Source organism: Bradysia coprophila, chromosome II (assembly GCF_014529535.1).
Source record: "Bradysia coprophila strain Holo2 chromosome II, BU_Bcop_v1, whole genome shotgun sequence".
NCBI classification, from domain to species: domain Eukaryota; kingdom Metazoa; phylum Arthropoda; class Insecta; order Diptera; family Sciaridae; genus Bradysia; species Bradysia coprophila.
This window is the reverse complement of record NC_050735.1, coordinates 85,162-105,466: the sequence shown is the minus strand read 5'-3', so window position 1 is coordinate 105,466 and position 20,305 is coordinate 85,162. Positions and strand designations below refer to the sequence as shown.

Here is a 20,305-nt window from a genome sequence, read left to right as displayed (position 1 = left end):
AATGTACAGTGTGTGGCTCTGTTAAAATATTTCATCAATGCTTTTCACGAGCCGGTACGTGACACACATTTTATCGCTTAAATATGTTGTGAAGATATTTATGCCAGTATAATGTTAGAAGGTTTTGTCTGCCACATATGAAACGTTTTGAGGATGAAAGAGAAACGACTCAAGAGCTCAAGTAATAACGTTAAGGATATCAGAAATAGTTATTTACTTCGAAATTCCTACGGGTGATTATTTTTTACGTGTAACGGTTAGAAGTGTGCGGGACGAAAATGATACTTGTACCCCAGTCGAGTAAAACATATTTACCACATGACAGCGCTTAGGATAAAAATAATTCGTTTAATGGAGGAAGAAGGTCTTCGCAATTTACGTTCAACCGACGTAAAATATTTTTAATTTTTTTAGTGAAATTAATTAGAAAACTAATTTTTTATGCCTGCGAAAGTTGGCGATTTCAAATTAGTCTACAGCCTGCGAAAATGATTCAATATATTCTTTACCTGAATTTCTTTGTGATAATCAATTCACATGGTTCGGGCAATAAAACGGAATACATTTGATGCTGCGTATCTTGCGATCTCCTATTTTTTAAGAAGTTTCTGTAACTCGGCCTCGGCTCTGATAAAACCGTACACTTGTCGAAAAGACCGGTACTGAGGCTTGTTGCTTAAAGAACACACACACGTAATGAATTACTTTCGCAGCATATAATGTAATATACCGTTTCCAACAAGGTATTAAATATATTAAATATATTATCCACATCTACGTTATTTAAAGTGGTTTTTCAGGTCGAACGAAGTCATTACTTTATTGACAAAATTATTAATTTAATTAACACGGCTCAGTGGTTACAGACTATCCTTCCACCAAAATGGTCTGGGTTCGAATCCCGTCTGACAAATCCACATGGATCGCATTGGTAACGTCCAAACGTTCACTCAAGCTTCATAATTTGGGTAGTTGCAGTGTGTTTGGTGCCTGCAAAGATGTGCACACTGAATTACTCGTATAACGTAACCCAAATACGATGAACTTGTGTGCATATTGTCTAGCCTACATTTAGGAGATATTAATTAAGAGTCAATTCGCCAATTCGTCAGCCAAATTTTCAATTTCTGAAACAAGCTCGAGCCGATATTATTGAGTTATAGCTCATTCGATTCGTCGTTCAATTCTAGCGAGGGGGTGTCTGCCATTTTTTCTCAAAAAAATCCAGTTTGGGTGTAATGTGTCTACATGTGATGTGATGTCAGAGGGTGGTCATAACACGTTTTTAGCAATAACTTGAGGAAGGAGTAACACAAAAATTTGAAACTTTGATACTGTCAAGGGAAGGTAGCAAAAACACAAAAATAATCGGTATTTTTGACCCATATTTGTACCTTTAAAACCATTTTACTTCCTATGTGCTGCGAAAATTCATTTTTCGCAGTAGGCCCGCAAAAGAAAACTTCACTTTCGCCGCACTTAAGAGGTAAAAGAAACTACATAATTGTGCGGAAATCGTTGTTTTGACTCGTGTGGTTCTTTACCACACAACTCCACACAACTTTCATGCAAGACAAATATTACGTTGCATGTTCCTGTCTTCTTTTACTATTCAGCTACAGCTATAGCGGGATGAATCGGTGTCTCTAGGTAATCTAGGGGTACACGAGACTTGGACGACTATTGCTTTTATTTAACTCGTTCTTTCGTTTTTGCGTGGATTTGACTGTATTCGGACCTAGAATTTGGTCCTTTTATCGTGGTATTTGTTGTTTGTTTAGCTCGGCTGAAGTCTTGAAAGTCTTAAATGTGATAAAAATGTGGTGAACTTTGAGCTGAAGATTTAAGCAAACTGACGCTGAGACTCTGAGTGTACGGTGGATCGATGGACAAAATTTCATTTCATACTCAGACTCTCTAAACCCCTGTGCGTCTTTCTTAAGACGACAGGTAAAAAAGTAATTATTATTGCGAGATAATTCGTCTCGAAATTCGGCTAACGATGGGTACAGTCGCCGAATTTAAGATTAGTGAAGCATTTTGTTTCATCTGCTTTTCAGCTGACTCACTCATACAAACTAAAGTGATGAAGCTTGTTTATACGGGTGAAATGGTTACCCGGGTTATTTCAAAGTAAAAACTATTCAACAATATAAGAACGCCTGGAAATCGAACGAAATTGTAGATCTGTGGAAGCCATGTCCTGTTTGCAAAACATAATCATTGGCCGACGAAAAGGTTTTAAATCAATAACTGCAATATATAAGCTGAAATACAGAGCACCATGTCCAATACGTGTATATGACAAAAGGAAAAACTTTAATATCATGGAATTTATGTTGTTTTGACTGCGATCTTGGAGACCTTCAAAAGAGAAAAGCACAAGGAAACATTTCGCATGCCTAAGGGTTGGAAAGAGACGAAAAAGGACGGAAAAAGCGTAAAATAAACAAAACCGAAAATCTGTTTCACAGTCGCCGAGTGAAAAGATATAGAAATAAGTTATCTGTCCCAGATAAACACGTTCACTCATATAATGCTCTGTAGAGCTGAAGGCAATATGTTGCAAGGCCCGTCACATAATTCTATTAAAATTAATGGCATAAAAGCATGCTACCGTATTATTTTTATTGGTGAAACAGAGAGCTTATTCTTTATGGGTAGAAAAGAAGTTTATATTATATAGAGGGGAGCTTGATGTATATAAATGATCATTGTGTGTTAAAAAATGTAGTCTATTATAGATTTGTTTCGCTTCCAACAATAACAGAAAGAAAACGACAAGAAAACAAAACAAATTCTTTCCTTTTTTTTGGACGGCATGTATCTTCTTTTATATAATATTTCGATACGGATACAAAGTATAGTACGCCGAAAGCCAAATTGGTGAAGTGAAAGGTACCATAATTGGATTGACAAAATTTATCTGAAAATTTTCGGATTCAACATAGGGATTTCAAGAAAATTGAAACATAATAGCACTACCATTCATACATTGAGCTGATGGTCCTATATACCAAGGACATTATAATGACTGAATTTCTGAATTTATTTTCTTCTCTACACTTTTTGGTCGATGCAACTCATTATTGTGAATAAAACGTCGTTCAAATTAATTTTGATCGGCTATAATGAACACCACTTCATTCATTGCGCTCTATTTTATGGTTAAAAAACTTCACTCCGGTAAAATATATCCATTAAATGTCATTAAAGTGAAGTTGGTTCTCAACAGACACTGAAAAAATAAACTTTCAACGAAATGGAAAATGAGTCCACCAAGCAGTATATTACCGCGACTAAATTGTAATATGTTCGATCAAATCAAAGCACTGCAAGCATGAGTGGTACTCTAAATAGGGTACTGAAACTGGACAGTGTATCGAACAAACTAAGACAATGTAGAAAAATCTGGAAACATTTTTCATACAAAAGAGTACTTTATTTGGCAGCTGTCATTAATAGCACTTTTGCTTGAAGCGCGTTGATCAAATCTATAATATAAAATATGTAAGCCATTACGGTTCGTATAGTTCGTAAGTAAGACAATTTAGTAAACTTTTGACATTTAATGTATGCGCGAAATGTCAAACGTTTACGAAATTAACATACTTACGTACATACGTAATTAACATACGAAATATCAAATTATTTCACGAGTGTAGTATGACATTTTCCTTTACGAAGGAGAGAAAGACTTTTCTTTGGGTACCGAAAGTCAATTTTCCCTTCCTAGTAAAGGAAATGTATATGCAAGCCTTGTTTTACAAGGAATATTATTCAGGGTAGTACATTCTGCCGGCATATAATGCAATTCGGTAGAAACTTGTCCAATCAATGTACAAGTTGCTTTAATAACTTTCCTGGTGGTATTGTGAAGTCCCATCAAGAAGTATTGTAATGTTATCCATTAGAATATAATATCAATTAGTCGTATTTAAAAAAATGATCAAATTCCATTTTCAATCGACCTGCAATTTGATGGAATATATTATGGTTTGGTTGCATCGTAATCCGAAAAAAATTTAAAACTAATTAAACTAATTACGAATTGACAAAGTGTTGTATTGCTTTGACTTGACCAAAATTGTTGAAAAAATTTCTTTTATTCAACGAAGGGCAAACGAATCGTCTCGAATCGTAAACGGTAACACGTTTCGTTCGCCCTTCGTTGAATAAAAGAAATTTTTTCAACAATTTTGGTCAAGTCAAAGCAATACAACACTTTGTCAATGTTGAATTACTGACCAAGCAATACAACAATTTTATTAATAATTGTATCGATGCTTTTTGAAGTTTGGCATTGCAGCTGTGGGTGGCGCCACGGCTGCCATACTCTGCGCGGTTTTAGTAAAAATTTATTTATTGTCACTAAAATTACCGAAAAACAAATTGTCGGATGTGAGAGATCCACAAAAGCTGTATGTGAGAGAAATAGCACAAAAAACAAAACAAAGAGTTTTAACAAATGACGAAAAGATGTATATAATGCTCGTACAATTGAAGTGATTGCTCACTTCAGTTTGTGTCGTGCTGATATGCACATAGTCATCGCAAGACAAATTACTTTCTGGTATCATCTTTTAATGGTATCGATTAAATATATCGATTTCTTTTAATGTTTTGCACGAAGACAGTGGGGCAAAACATTAAAACCGATCGTTTCACCTTAATGTTTTGCACCATTGTCTTCGTGTAAAACATTAAGACATAGGTGCACTGATGATGGCGTGATACGCCGAAATCAGCATTGTTTTGTCCTGTTGTTCGTCCGCATTATGATTGTAAACGGTAAAACGTTTCGTCACGAATCGTAAACGGTAACACGTTTCGTTTGCCCTTCGTTGAATAAAAGAAATTTTTTCAACAATTTTGGTCAAGTCAAAGCAATACAACACTTTGTCAATGTTGAATTACTGACCAAGCAATACAACAATTTTATTACTAATTACGAAAATTAGATTTGCACGATCCCCAGGGCGTTTAAGTATCTACTCGTGAGAGTAAAAGGTTTAAAAGGTTTTTTTAGAAATGGTAATAAATCTATTTAATCCATTTACTCCACTTTACAACTCTTTTCAATGTTGTACTATGAGTTGTAGGATGTGGTTCGATCGAAATCAAGCTTTTTTTAAGACTTTTAAAGTATTCGGTAAAATGAACTTTCTTCCTATTTAATACATTTAATCCAATTTCAATTTCTTTTACATTCGCCTTCCATCGAAAATACGACTTTAAATCGAATTCGCATATTTAGAAAATGTCAAAATGTTCACCGCTAACACATAGACAAATTTGTAATCTCTAGGGATGAAATATTGGAATTTGTAATCTCTAGGGATGAAATATTGGAAATTGTTAACCTAGAGTTAACAAACTGGAAAGCGCCGTGTATATGATACAAATCGATCATAATTGTAGTAGACATAGCAAACTGAGAGACTTCTCTCTCTTCAAAAACGAATGCTGTCAAGAATCGTTGTCGTGTTGTTGCAATATTTTTGTGTATATTGAAGTGATCGACATATTTTGTGTTTGTTTGGTGCTTAGTTTTCGATTAAATTGATAATTTTTGGTGTTTTTCGTGATTTTCGATGAAAGGCGAATGTAAAAGCCATTAAATGACTCGGGTCGAAAAAGATTTTTAAAAATTCTCGGTGTATGTGTGAGCCTCGAGGGTATTGTAACATTCGAATGCGATTGTGAACCTCGGTAAACCTCGGTTCACAAACACGCATTCTCATGTTACAATACCCTCTCAGCTCACACATACACCTCGAATTTTTAAAAATCGTTTTTCGACCCATGTGATTTGAATAACTAATTTCTTTGTAAATTTAGTTTGGTACAGTCTGACGATTCTTTTTTCAAACACCTAAGCATTTCAAAATGATCTGTTCATTTCGAAACGCTTGTTTGTGTAACCTTGACCTTAGTCAAGAAAACATGTTGCAATGAGAGTGCATAATAACTGAAAATATCTTGAAATTATTTCGAAAATTCGTGGAATTATTTCGAAAGTTCGTGGAATTGTAGAAATTAATTGGAATTACAGGAATTGAAGGGCGAATTCGGCAAATATAGGTTTTAATCCGGCAATTAAAGGTGGTCATCTGGTAATTGAAGTAATTAAAGGAATTGAAAGCCATTAAAAGGAATTAGTAAATGATTTGCCACCATTTTAGCCAGTCGGTTACCCCTCAACAATTCCATTTTGTTACCAAAAAGGTTGCTGTAAATGTTGTTGTATCAGTACAATTAGTGAGAAGAAAAGGGGTAATGCCATTTAGTGACATATGTACTACACAGCCGAATGGTATTTAAAAACCGAATTGATTGTATTTCGTAACTACCATCTGCTAGCATAAAAGTGCAATCAGATAGTATTAGTGCAAAATAAATGAATTGTCACCTTTTTGGTAACGAAATACTAATTATTCTTTTTTGCGTGAATGAGGCAGCAGCAAATACCACGAAGACTAGTCAAATCTTGCAGACCACCTGGTGACACAGCTGAAGACAGTTCAAAGTCATCTGTGTACATTTCGTTATGGAAAAAGAGTACGTACAAGGTTGGGTGAGGTGTCATTAGAAAGGTAGTTGCATGTACTTTCGGGGCCAATAATCTTGCATGTGGGGTAAAATACACTTAAAGAGTTATGAGCAGTTGAAAGTATGGGTAAAAGTTTGATTATTTAGGCGAACTTCTGACGGTGCCTGTGCATCCGAAAAGCTTCAAAAACAACAAAAAACTGTTTCCCCTAATTTCCACTCATTGGTTGAAACTTTCAGCCAAATCCACCGACTAATTGAAAAGTTTCGGGTGACAGACAAAGTGAGGGTTGGTAAAATTCATCAATTTCAAAACGTTTGAAATCCGTTTCTTTACACAAATTTCCAAATTTTGAAATTTAATATCTCGACCCAACGCACTTCAAGCAAACGTGTTTCTATTGACAGCTGTCAAATAAAGTACTATTTTCTTCTACTACTGCTTCGCAGCGACGATTGAGGTTAAACAAAATTTAACGACACACAAGACAGTTTTTACAATTAGTCGGGAAACAGAAAATTCGCGGAAAATCACACAGTCTTACAAAACATATATAGAAAGTCTGTGTGATTATCCGTACAATAATTTTGTAAACAACGTCTATGACCTTGCTAAAGTGCTGAACTGGTTAGGAACACGAATATTCGTTATCTGTTTTTGAAAATGGAAAACAAAAGAAAATAGAAAATAAAACTGAAATGTTTGCATTTGGTGTGAAGCAGCTGTTTCAGACTCAAACAAAAAATAACAATCAACCGCTCAAAATATTTGACGCAAATTGTCACGTCAGATCGACTTAATTTTAACGAGCGATTCATTCTTCAAAATTTTGTTTTCGATTTGAGGCTTTTTTCTCTGCAAAATTGAATCAACACCAGACCATATCACTCTATTTAACTTTACTTTCTGTGCTTCGAATGCAAATAAAATGGAAGTTATTTATTTGCATACTTCGTGTTTGTTCAAATAAAAAGCGGTAGAACTGAGATGATTGGCAAAAATATTTGTATAACAATGGCAGGAGGGCGCTACACATATCTCCAGCTCTTTTTTCAGTTAAATAGCTAGTCAATTTTCAGTAGCCTTCGAATCTTAATTTTTAGATTTTAGGCCAAATGTTCATAAAAGAGCATGGCGTGACTTTTTCACCATTTGTCAGCAAATTTTCCATAGCTGAATATGTTGCTGTTGTTGTTTTCAGTATAGGACGAGAAATTTTCAGCTGTTGATGTGGACTCTTATGCTGCATTTTCCATTGTACTACGTTTTTCACCAAAAGATAAACAATAGAAAATGCAGCGTTCCTAACTCATGTCAAAAGGATTTTTTACAACGCAGGCGAGAAAAAAGTAATTTTCTCCCCTCCGCTGAAACTCCGGATGCCTTTGTTGTGAAAAGCAAACAACAACCTAAAAATTCAATTTCCAACTTTTCTTCCCTCGTTGAACAAATAACTAAGCGAATTCGATTCTGATTCTCATTGATGTGACGGTTAATAATGATTTTTCGTTGTTATTTTCCCCTCGTCAAAAACATTTCAAGCCGTTGTTATTGACACAACTGAAATTTATACCGAAGCTTTCAATCCTCCTGAATGTTTTCAATATAAATATAGCTCAGATTAACGCAGAAAATTAGTTGCTAATTGTGAACGTGCCGAGTAAAATGTACATGTCTTCACTTTTAAAAACTTTGCTTCCGCTACTTATCTTGGTTGCTGTAAGTCAATTAGCTTCAATTATTAAAAACAAATCTCTAACCAATCTACCTTCGGTGCTGTAGATTTGTACAAGCGAACCAGTGGATCAGCCTTCATCATGCGTGCAATGCTACTATGAGCCAACTGAAGAGGAGTGTCAACAACAGGGTAAGATACTTCGCCCTTACAGCTGCAACCAATGTGGGGAATGCGTTGATCCTCCGTGCATACAATGCTTCTATGAACCAACTGCAGAAGAGTGTAAAGAACAGGGTAAGATACTTCGCCCTTACAGCTGCTACCAATGTGGGGCATGCGTTGATGCTTCATCATGTATACAATGCTTCTATGAACCAACTGAAGAGGAGTGTCAACAACAGGGTAAGATACTTCGCCCTTACAGCTGCAACCAATGTGGGGCATGCGTTGATCCTCCGTGCATACAATGCTTCTATGAACCAACTGCAGAAGAGTGTAAAAAACAGGGTAAGATACTTCGCCCTTACAGCTGCTACGAATGTGGGGCATGTGTGGATCCGTTGAATGACAGGAAAACAATTTTCTCGTTTATTATCGATAAGATCGCAAATTTGTTATCCATTTGTTATGTAAAATAAATGTCAAATTGTTCATGCTAAATAACGCTTTTAGAAATCAGTATACCTGATGATCAAAGAAAGATCCTTGGGACCCTAGCAACAGCGAATAGCATTCATATTGACAGTTGACTGTAGTTCTTTCTTTTTCTTCTGTCGATAATATTGTGATCATAACCCTCCTAAATGCATGGAAAAGTAAAGTGACCCAAGCAGGAGCGCTTGATTCAATTAATTCAACTTATGTGTTCATTTGAGTTCATTTTCACACAGTGTATCAGGTTCCTTATTTGATTTTTAAAAAATGAACCGCTACTGCCTGGCACTATTTTTCTCTAGTGGTTACTTCTAAATTAGAAGTTCTAATTGATGCTCACGCATACTTATATTCATGTATACATCCGTGAAGTTGCTGTTTCTGAAGCTGGAAGCATTCAGCTGTCATCATTCGTGTTTGTGAATAGTTATTGACATTTTAAAATGAATTCTCTAGTTTGACGTTCAGTTAGGCAATTCCCGACCCGAGTTTAAGTTTATATACTCGAGTCAACGCACTTCAAGCATGAGTGATACTCTAAATAGAGTACTGAAATGGAAAAATCTATCGAACAAATTTTGGCACTGTTATCAGGAAAATTTTTTATAGTACTCTATTTGACAGCTGTCACTCTAAGCACTTTTGTTTGAAGTGCGTTGCTCGAGTTCAAAACATAAAGTTTAAAATTTTGACAAAACTGTAATATCGAGGAATGGTTCAGTAATTTGAGAATAATTACCACAAAAGGCGACATTTTGATATATTTTTTTATGAAATCCGTAAAGCTGATGTCTCTGAATGGCATTGCGCTGGAAAACATTATTCGTAAATAGTTATTGGCAGCAATCGAAGATATGTTTTCATGTATGTGCATCTGCACCAGAGCACGTGTTTACATTGAATTTTTAGTTGTCATTTCATAGCCCTACATTATAGGAAAGGATTTTTTTCTAGCTCGCTGCCTCTTCCTTCAGAGACATTGGTGGTAATTATTATCAAATTCCTGAACCATTGAACTAGTTCTGTACAAAATTTTCTACTTTCTTTGTTTTTACTCGAGTATAACAACTCAAACTCAGGTCGGGAATTGCCTTAATGTATGTTTCGGTCCTAATTTAGAGAATGAAGTTCTGAAGTTAAAATGGAAAAATGCCTTTCGATTTCTTCATAAGTCAAGGAACCTGACCGACCCATAAGGTCTGCCACAGCTGGTATTATTGGTATAGGTCTGTTCCATCGTACTGTTAAAACGACAGAAGCCTTTGCTTTTGCGAACATTTCACAGGGACTATTTTCTCATACTTGCTTAATTTTCCATTAAAAATGTTGGAAAATGTGAGAAAATTCATGAAATTATGGGAAAAGGTTTTCCCAAAAATTAGTCCCTGTGCTGTAGACAATGCATTTGTATCTTGCTCACTACAACCTTTTGGTCCATAAATAATTCCCTTGACTGTAAGTCACAAGTTTTACAAAAGAAAATACACCGTACATAACACGTTCACTATGATTAAAAATGTATGGAAATGTGATGAAAAAACGTTAAATGTAACAATTTTGTGCTCCTTGTTAACACGATAACTTGAGTAAGTCTCAACCGATTTTCAAAAACCCTTTTTTATTCGATGAAGTATTGAAATCCTCAGGTCAATTTCGAAAATGGGTGCTATCGGTTCAACCATCTGGGAGTAGTTCTCAGAAGTAGCCTTTTCTGCTCTTTGTTGACAAATTTGAACCGATTTTCAAAAACTTTTTTTTTTATTCGATGAATTATTGAAATCCTCAGGTCAAGTTCGAAAATGGGTGGTATCGGATCGGTTCAACCATCTGGGAGTAGTTCTCAGAAGAAGACTTTTCTGCTCTTTGTTAACACGATAACTGTGTTGGCAGAGTATAGATTCGATTTAACACGTCTTTATTGAATCAGATGTATATCCGGAATGACAAGAAAAATATTACAAAGAATTTTGGACTACATGATCGAAACTTATTTAAGTAGAAATTCAATGCAACATTGATTCTATCACAACCCCTCAATGTTATCATTGAATTCGTATCCAACCCCTCAATGATGACAATGTTTAGAATAAATATTCAAATCCGTCGTCTTCTTCGGATACAATTGCATTTGCGGCTTCTGTCGTCTTCGGAGAATTATTCTTTGCATCTTCGACAACTTTCTTGTACGTAAAACAATTTACTCTCAAGTGACCAGGTTTATGACAATAACTGCAACTTCTTTGAAATTGCCGTCTACCATTCGAAACTTGCAGAATTGAACTTTCAGGTTCGGAATACTTGTGATCAAGCGATTTCATAGATTTCAGTTCCATTTTTCGTTTAAATTCGTCCGTCAACTTTCCAACAACATAAACGACAGTAAGGTCTTCTTCAGGTTTGGTTTCGAGTGCATTGATCAACGAGTCGTACGCTTCTGGAAGACTACGTAGGATCATGGCAACTACCAAATTCTCAGCCAACTCTTGACCCAAACTTGTCAACTGTTCGACTAAAGAAGTCATTTTGGTTAAATGTTCTTCCATGTCATCTCCTTCGTACATTTGCAGACCACAAATTCGTTTCAGTATGGAAATCTTGTTCGTCAACGATGGTTTTTCATGACGATCTTTCAAAATTGTCCATGATTCCTTCGATGTTTTCGACTTTTTAACATGAACGAACTCCGTGTCCTCGACTTGCAAACCAATTAGTGCTCTAGCTTTGTCGTCTTTTCGCTTCCAGGCTGCCGTAAGGTTTGCAGGTGGGTTTTCATTTACCACATCCCATACTTGCTCCTTTATTAGCACCAATTCGATTTTATATTTCCAGATCTGATAATTTGAGCCATTCAGTTTTTCGATTGATATCTTACTTGTATCCATTCTGCTGCCCAAATTATTCTTTTAGGAAATTTTCAGTGATTCTGACTGTCTACTTTCTTGGATTGTCTCGTGATTCTAACTGACCACGAAGTTCTCCGATTCGATCGTTGTAAATTTCTCTGAATTACACGCAGAATTTCTCTGTATTTACTTCGATTTCCAGTGAATTTCTCTGAATTACACGCAGAATTTCTCTGAATTCACTAGTGATTGCTGATATGCCCATAACCTGTTGGCAGAGTATAGATTCGATTTAACACGTCTTTATTGAATCAGATGTATATCCGGAATGACAAGAAAAATATTACAAAGAATTTTGGACTACATGATCGAAACTTATTTAAGTAGAAATTCAATGCAACATTGATTCTATCAAACTGGAGCAAAGTTGAACCGATTAAAAAAATTGTTTGGTGGAGGATGGAATTTCTGAGGTTAGTTTCCAAGATAGATTATGGTCTACCCAACTAGCTAAACGAATTTTTGAATCGATTTCAATAGTATTTTTCTTATGTGATTTTGCTGTGTTAACAAAAGCGAATAAATAGAGAAAAAAACGAGTGGGAGTGGGGATTTAGACCGTTCTAGTAGTTCTTCTTCTAAATATGTTTTTATGGCCATCAAACCATTTTATTGAAATAAATCAATAAATCAATGCCAATAAAAATGCGGCATACCTATTTTCACCACTCTAATTTATTCTTTTTTTCTGAAATTTTGTTAATTTTATCTGCAATTTTTCCATCTGCAAATTTATGCTTTTCTGTAAGCAATTTTTAGATGCAAAATTATTGTTTAGTGATAGGCAAAACTATTCTTCAGCAACAAGCAAAATTAGTGGTTGTGTCGAAAAAACTTCTTGTTTAATCATAGGGAATTCTTCCTTCTTCGAAATGTGTCGAAAAAACGATTTCTTCGACCACAGGGAAGTCTTTCTTCTCGAAGATTTCGTTTTATGTTCTCCACAGAAAACAATAAATTTGCAGACATGACATAAAAAATACTATTGTGAAGTTCCGACAGTCAAGGGATCTGACCCACCCAAAAGGTGTTACCTAGTAAATGAAAGCTATAAATGAATTAGACCGCTGCTAACACACCTGTATCACTGTGCCGTAAATTCTATTCTATTCCATATTCCGCTTCACATCAACTATAATCCGAAAATGATTTATAATGAGTTTATCCAGTCGTCATTAAATAATTTCCAACTTTTCATTAACTTAATAACTGGATTTGTTAAGCACTTCAGCATATCCTAATTATTATGCCGATATATGTAAAATATTCCATTTACTACCTACATCTGTATCCTTCTCCCGTGAACAACCATGCAAGCTACTACTTTCGAATATAGATAACTTTTACATTTTCTATACATACGATACACACGGTTCTGGGTGTAAGCCGAACCGTTCAGCTGAGATGTTGATGGCATTAAATTCAATTACAATTTTGCTATTACGTAGATACGTCGTGGAATAAGTGAAATTTAAATTTTGTTTGTGCAAAAGCTAAAACTTAAATACAAAGCAAGTCTAATAAAAGACGAACTTTTCGGTAAACCAATTTTATGTTTAAATTTTATTTGCTCGGGAGGATATATGTGGAATATAAGTGGAAGGCACATAAAATAAACTTATTTCTGCTATATCGGCTGTGTGCACGAGGCTCAAAACTGTACGTTACATGCACACATTAGTGTTAGAGTTGGTGGAATATTTTGTTAATATTATGAGTTACATTTATTTGTGGATTACAGCAGCGACCATGTAAATGGTCGATTACATCAAGCGCACAATTTGCGGGATCGAGCAAGGCGAGAGCCGAAATTCACACAAGTTCAGACATTTCATTAGATTACTAGACAACTCCGACGAGCGTGAAGTTTGCGGCCAGAGCTAAGGGACGTAATTCACATAAGTCGTGGTAGTTAAATGAAATGTGAGACAACTTCAACGTGTCTGCCGAGTGATAAATCTTGCTCCTACGGTAGAAGTCCTACCTTTAAAGGTCTTGCTTAATTTAGCCCTTATTAACCTGTTACAGACGGCAAGCATATGACTAATATTATTATCGGGTCTATTACTTCCAATCGATCAAACTATTTTCGATCGGTTAATTTCAAATCTTGTACTTCAATTTTTTTAACATGCATTTTACTGTGACCGTATTACCCAGAGCATTAGCCGTATGTGACAGGTTAAAGAAGGAAACCGATGAAAAATCAGTTATATAAACGATTAGCCCGGGTTCATTAATACTTTTATGTTGTCGTTGTCGACAAAACGAAGAAAAAGTAGAAGATCAACTTGAAAGCATTACTGAAAATAATCAAAATTATATTCGGAAAAAACTGTCAGTCAATGGACCTGACCCAGCCAAAAGGTGAGACCTCGTAATTATATATTAACCGATTACATAACCGGGTATACATAGACTGTATTGAAGGTGACCTATTTTAAGACATACCAATGCAAACGCGATGTAAATTCAACCTACCGGTTGCCTCACGTTAAAAAGCTATGTTCATTAGTTACATACATTTGCATGCTGTAACCAGTAGTGTTCTGAATAATTGTCTCACATGATGTCGTTTTAAACTCCTCCACGTAACAATACCAATCTCAGTTCCTTCCTAAATCAGATACCAGTCTTTTATCATATCAATCAACATGTTACAAATGCCAATGTCAATACCACTTAAGGCTAACGATATATAAATTTCTATTGAACTGTACTCCACCGATGAGAAGCACACCATGGATCGGATTGCCTTGAACGGTAATTAAGCAGAAATTACATAAATGGAAAACGTCAATTAATCAATTAACCGCACATAATAACAGTCCATAAACTATGCATTTTCAATCAAATGGCATTATTAGTACGAACCGTATCCAGATAGCATTCGACAGTGAGCAGAGTGAATTCCCTTAAACGGATTGCGATACTAAGCTGGCTGAACCCATCAAATTTGTAAAATCATTACTTGCTGGAAGAGCAATACGACGCAATTCCAATTTCCAATTTATAATTATTATGGCTATGGGGTACGGTTACTGATTGTAGAATTCAAGATAATCTCATCGAAATGTATATAACCATTAACCATGAATGTAATACACAGCTGAATGATCATATTAAACAATTCGGTTGATGAATTTGGCAGATTGAAATAGTTTTTATGACACTTAGCATCATAATGTTCGGAAACTACGAACTTCGAATGCCTCTGTTGCATAAAAAAAAAAAAAAACTTTGTATGAATCTCGGTGCAGAGTACTTTATTAGGCTCATGATATGTATTTTGACACAAGGCCTTCGGCCATGACACGATTACACATTTCGAGCCTAATATTTAAAGTACTTGGCACTTGATGTTATAAGTTACTATTTCGCAATTCCGGGCCATAATCATCAACTTTCCATGCATTCATTTGATGTCGTTTTGAAGATATTTATTTCACTGCTTCCTTGGACACATTGACATTTTTTTTTTCGCACGCAGTAAAATTAGAACTTTTTTTTCGCACGCCACAAAGCCTATTACCTTGTACGACTACCGAATTTTTATAAATAAAAATCTTGCATTGACCGGAATTCGAACCCCCGACACCAAAACTTTTTTTGAACACAAAGCAGCGACTAGCCATTCGGCTATAAAGTGACACAATTATACCGAACGTATTGTTTAAGCGTATACTAAGCATTTCTTGATTTCATTCAACGCGTCTCTTTACAATTTTGTCGAAATGTTAGCAAAAAACGGAAAATACTGAAATGTATGTAACGCTTGATAGCACGATAACTTGAGTAATTCTGAACCGATTTTCACAAATTTCGTTTCAATCGACGAGGAATAAAATTGCTGAGGTCAATTTCGCAGATGGGCGGTTTATATTGACATACAAAAGAGTTTTTATCTGGTTTTTTGATAGCACGATAACTTAAGTAAATCTGAACCGATTTCGGAAATTTTAGTTTTAATCAATGAGGAATAAAATTCCTCAAGTCAAGTTCATAGATGGGCAATATCAACCTACTGATCTGGGAGTTATTCCCAGAAGCTTTTTTTCTGATTTTTTGATAGCACGATAACTTGAGTAAATCCGTAACCAATTTTAGTAATTTTGATTTTAATCGACGAAGAATGACATTTCTGAGGTTAAGTTCGTAGATGGTCAATGTTGGACTCATGATCTGGAAGTAATTCCCAAAAGCAATTTTGTCTGGTTTGCACGAAAACTCGAAAAATCCTGAACCTAATATGGGAATTTTTGGTTTATTCGACGAGGAATAACATTTTTGGGTTCAATTTCCTCTCTGAGTTATTCCCAAAAGCATTTTTGCCTATTTTCTCGATGGGATGATAACTTGGGTATGTCTAACCTGATGTTCGATTTTTTTTCCTACTTTGAAGAATCAAATTTCTTAGGTCTGCTTAAAAGATGAACAAAATCGATCAGATGGATCTAGGAGTTACTACCGAACTATTGGACTACAAATTTCACTTGTCTTTAAATACGTCTTACGCGTATACGTTCACTATGATCGATTTTGTGAAATGTATAAAATGTTAGCAAAAAATGGAAAAAACTGAAATGGCATGATAACTTAAGTAATTTTGAAGCGATCCTGGGAGGAATTCCGGAAAGAATTTTCTGACTGTTTTTTGATGGCACGAAAACTTGAGCAATCTTGAACCGATTTTCGAAATGTTAGTTTCATTCCAGTTTATGAAGGCAAATAATAATAGATGAAGGCAAATGAAGGCAAACAGATAAGCAAATTCGATCTAATGTTCTGGGAGTTATTCCGAGAAGTGTTTTGTCCTGAATATTTGATGGTCGATGAGTATATACTTCTTGGTGACTGGGTGAACAAGATACCTTGACTGAATAACGATAATAAATGAGTTGTCAATTCGAGATTATGAATTTTAAGCCACATTCATACTCGAAGACCATTACAAATTTCTATTTAACAAGAGTTCAAAATGAGAAATATTCTCCATTTTTAATAATTTAAATCTTTCAAATAGGATCTGTGGTCCCAGAAAATGAATTATTTTGATATCCTCGATAATATTTCACTGAAATGTTAAGTTTATGTCCAAAAAAATTATTTTGATGTCCTCCAAGAGGTGTTCTGTTCGACCTATGGGAATTTATCCTTCTACGAAGAGGAACGGAGAGATGTTATGCTTCACTCTAACCGAACATAATTTCTCCTTTTACGAATAGGAACGTCAAGGAGTTCTGTTCAAATGCAGGGAATTTCTCCTTTTACGAAGAGTAGGGCTCGACACTTACATAAATTATCCTTTTACGAAGATTAACAAAAAGGTTCTGTCAACTCTATTACGTTTGGAATCAGAACTACACACGTTTTTTGGTTTATCACATCGTATTTTAAGGCCATCAAATATATTTTCTAGGGAGATCAGGCTGACAAGATAACAGGACTATTTTTCTAGGATGTGGGTAAACATTCCAATTATTTTTTCGGATGTTTGCCTACTTCCTACAGTACTGTCTCTAATGTATGCCTTTGATTGGATTGTTTCTTTTACAATCGTTCTTTTCTTATTGCAGTCCGTTTAGTCTCATGCATTTAAAGCTATAAAATTTACATCCGTAGACACAATGCATAAATTTACAGAAGAGTTAAAAATGTCTATTATTTTAAGATGTTCACTTCTGTTCTATTACCTCCTAGCAAATGCATTCAATTTCATTGTTTAGTTTTAGAGTTGTTTTTAGTATTATATATTTTATAAATAGAAAAGCAGTCAAGGGACCTGACCCACCCAAGTGATGGGGCCTAGTATATCAGATAATCATATGATCAGTCTAAGATTATACCATATCCAGTCAGAGTCAGTATTATTTACATGGACGATTTTCAGATCGTAAACTAATATCAAGTATTCGTCAGACCCTTTTTCATGTACTTTGGACCTTACATCTAATGTGCACGTGTTACCCAAATTGCCCAATCTGTTGCAAGGTCGAATTAATGTGAAATTATCATTAAGTGTGTGAAACCGGATTGATTGTTTTAAATAAAATGTACCCAAAGATCCGAAGATATTGATCGAATGCGTCTTATCAGTGCGTCCTCCTTGAATAATAATTGTCAACGTGAAACAACTTAAAGATTATGGAAACCAATTTCTTATCAAATTACGATTTAAACTTGAAAATAATTTATTGTGTCGGTCAATCAGTATAGAGCTTTCGCCAATTCAACATTAACGTCTGCAAAAAGAAAATGATTTTTCTAAAATTAATTTTCATACTGTTTACCATCTCTCAATTGTCGTACGCTTTTCACAATGGCGCTGACGACTCAGTTTGTCAAGACATGACACCGAGTCATGGCCCATTCGTTCCAGCAACATCGCCAGCCCCATTCACAGTTACAACATCCGTTTCCAGTATCAGTCCTGGGCAACAATTAACAGTCTCAATAACACGAACAAATACAGCTACCGCACTTCTTGGATTCATGATACAAGCACGATCGACAGCTGGAACTGTCCATGGTCAATTTTTACCCGCACAAGGAATGAGACTAATGGGCTGTGCACCTATTGGTGGAAGTGCAACACATTCAGTTTCTGAGCAAAGAGCATCAATTACACTGACTTGGGTGCCGCCACCCATTGGCTTCGTTGGGAATGTCGTGTTCCAGTAAGATTTAATTAAATTGGAAGATCCATTGACACGACTTTATTAACCAATTAAATTTTCAGTGTTACGGCTGTGCAAGACTTCGCTCTATTTTGGACACACGTTCAATCTGGCCCTGTCGCTGTCAATCCATAAAAAGGATCAAACCGTTAATTGTAAATGCAGTTGTTACTTGGTTGTAACAGCTAACGAGAGAGATATCAAAAACATAAAAAATACAAAACTATGACTCGCTCTTTGGGTAAGATTCCATAATGCTAGCAGCGACATCGACCTTACTAGTTCATTCCGCTTTCGCCTTCAGCTCGTGTCGGCAATCTTACATCTATTGCGCGAAGCAACCTCATTTACGAACTAGTTATCAAAGTAGCTACTTTGCAGTTGTTGTGGACTAGCAACTATCCAACTATTCCTTTCACAGACGGCAAGCCGCCAGTAAAAATCTATCACTTCATTCGTTTTAACCACGGCTGAGTAAAAGTAAACCTGGCAGGAGCGGTTCATTATTGAAACGTCAAATGAGGGACCTAATACATTGTATGAAAATGAACTCAAATGAACACTGACATAAGTTGAAAAATTTAATTCGCGAAAAACATAGAGCTACTAGATTATTCAGGTCCCTAGTCAAACAAGCGCTCCTGCCTGGGTTACTTTTACTCTGCCGTGGTTTTAACAGTTTGGAATATATAACCATATTAGGTAGAGCTCATCGTCAATTGTCACTGATTCTCTTTGTGTCTCTCCATTGTGAGTAACAGTCGTACGTAAAAAAGTTACAATTTTAAACAACAATAATTTCGATTTCACCGCTTCCACTCTGGGCTACCGACAGCTAAAACTCAGAAAAAGTTTCGTGTGATTCTCCTTATCAATTTTTGGATTTTCAGACTGTTGTTCAAGTATCCGGTCCGTAAGAGGTACGTAACCAGTTCCGTTGACGGATGAGTTTCATACATTAACACCGCCAAAGACTGTCCCAAGCCAGTTTGAAAAAACGTGTAGGGAAACCACCTTGTTTCTGAGTTAACAGGCAAGAGAGGTTGATTTTTCGAGAGTCAAATTAGGTACCTAGATAGAAGCAGTTGACATTACAGAGCTCAATGAATTTCAAGTTTCGACTGAGATTCCATTTTACGTGCCGTTTCCTTATGGTCATTTGCAAAAATTGACATTCACTTCCCAGAATCTAACTGTAACTACACGTAGCAATAACAACACTAAGAAGACCTAATTCAAATTTTCCTTTGGTCAAACTTAACATTGAATTAGATCAAAGTCACGTCGCTATGTGTAGCTACAGTAAACCTACTTATGAACGACAAGTCCATCGTCAAATCAGCCACTCTTATCCTGCCTGTCGTGGTTATGGTGATAAATTTACTGTGATGAACCTAACTGTGAAAGGATTTGGTTCTGGGCACTGAAGCGGTTGTGGACGTGTCTGTTGGTTAACATAAACGCATATGTACCTCACATCGAACACATATGGGTAACTCCAGGGTTAGTTGCGTTACAAATTTCGTTATCTGTGAGTCATAAAGTTAATTGTGTTGGCTATGTTTTGCGGTAACAAATCAGTCTATAAATTTTCTAATACGCAGGAGACACAGTGCTTTCATACCAACAAGAATTGGAATTTTTAGCCTGCGAAGTGTGACTTGTGTGATCGCAAAAGTCGGCGGTTAGTTGCGTTACACGTTTGTAACTTAAAAACTGATTTCGGTAACTTTTTTTTCCTGAAAGCTATGGTCAGGTCAAGACGCGCAGTTTAAGCCCAATATCAGGTTGGTAACCCAAAATTTGGGGAAGATATGTCTAAAAAAAGTCATATTTTTCG

The 20,305-nt window shown here is 35.7% G+C and overlaps 1 protein-coding gene and 2 long non-coding RNA genes across 3 annotated transcripts; 2 read left to right on the top strand and 1 right to left on the bottom strand.

Annotated features, from left to right (window-relative positions):
• Positions 1-894: 894 nt before the first annotated feature.
• LOC119075608 lies at positions 895-20,170 on the bottom strand. The gene is made up of 3 exons (XR_005087489.1): positions 19,952-20,170; positions 13,160-13,163; positions 895-905 (listed from the first exon to the last, which is right to left on the bottom strand). It is a non-coding gene; the product is annotated as an uncharacterized LOC119075608 (long non-coding RNA).
• LOC119076168 lies at positions 1,131-9,577 on the top strand. Its single transcript, XR_005087626.1, has 3 exons — positions 1,131-1,250; positions 6,940-6,944; positions 9,565-9,577. It is a non-coding gene; the product is annotated as an uncharacterized LOC119076168 (long non-coding RNA).
• Positions 17,999-18,687, top strand: LOC119072031 (putative defense protein Hdd11). Its single transcript, XM_037177516.1, has 2 exons — positions 17,999-18,465; positions 18,528-18,687. The coding sequence occupies exons 1-2, from the start codon at positions 18,044-18,046 to the stop codon at positions 18,598-18,600; spliced, it is 495 nt and encodes a 164-aa protein (XP_037033411.1). The 5' UTR covers positions 17,999-18,043; the 3' UTR covers positions 18,601-18,687.
• Positions 20,171-20,305: the final 135 nt, after the last annotated feature.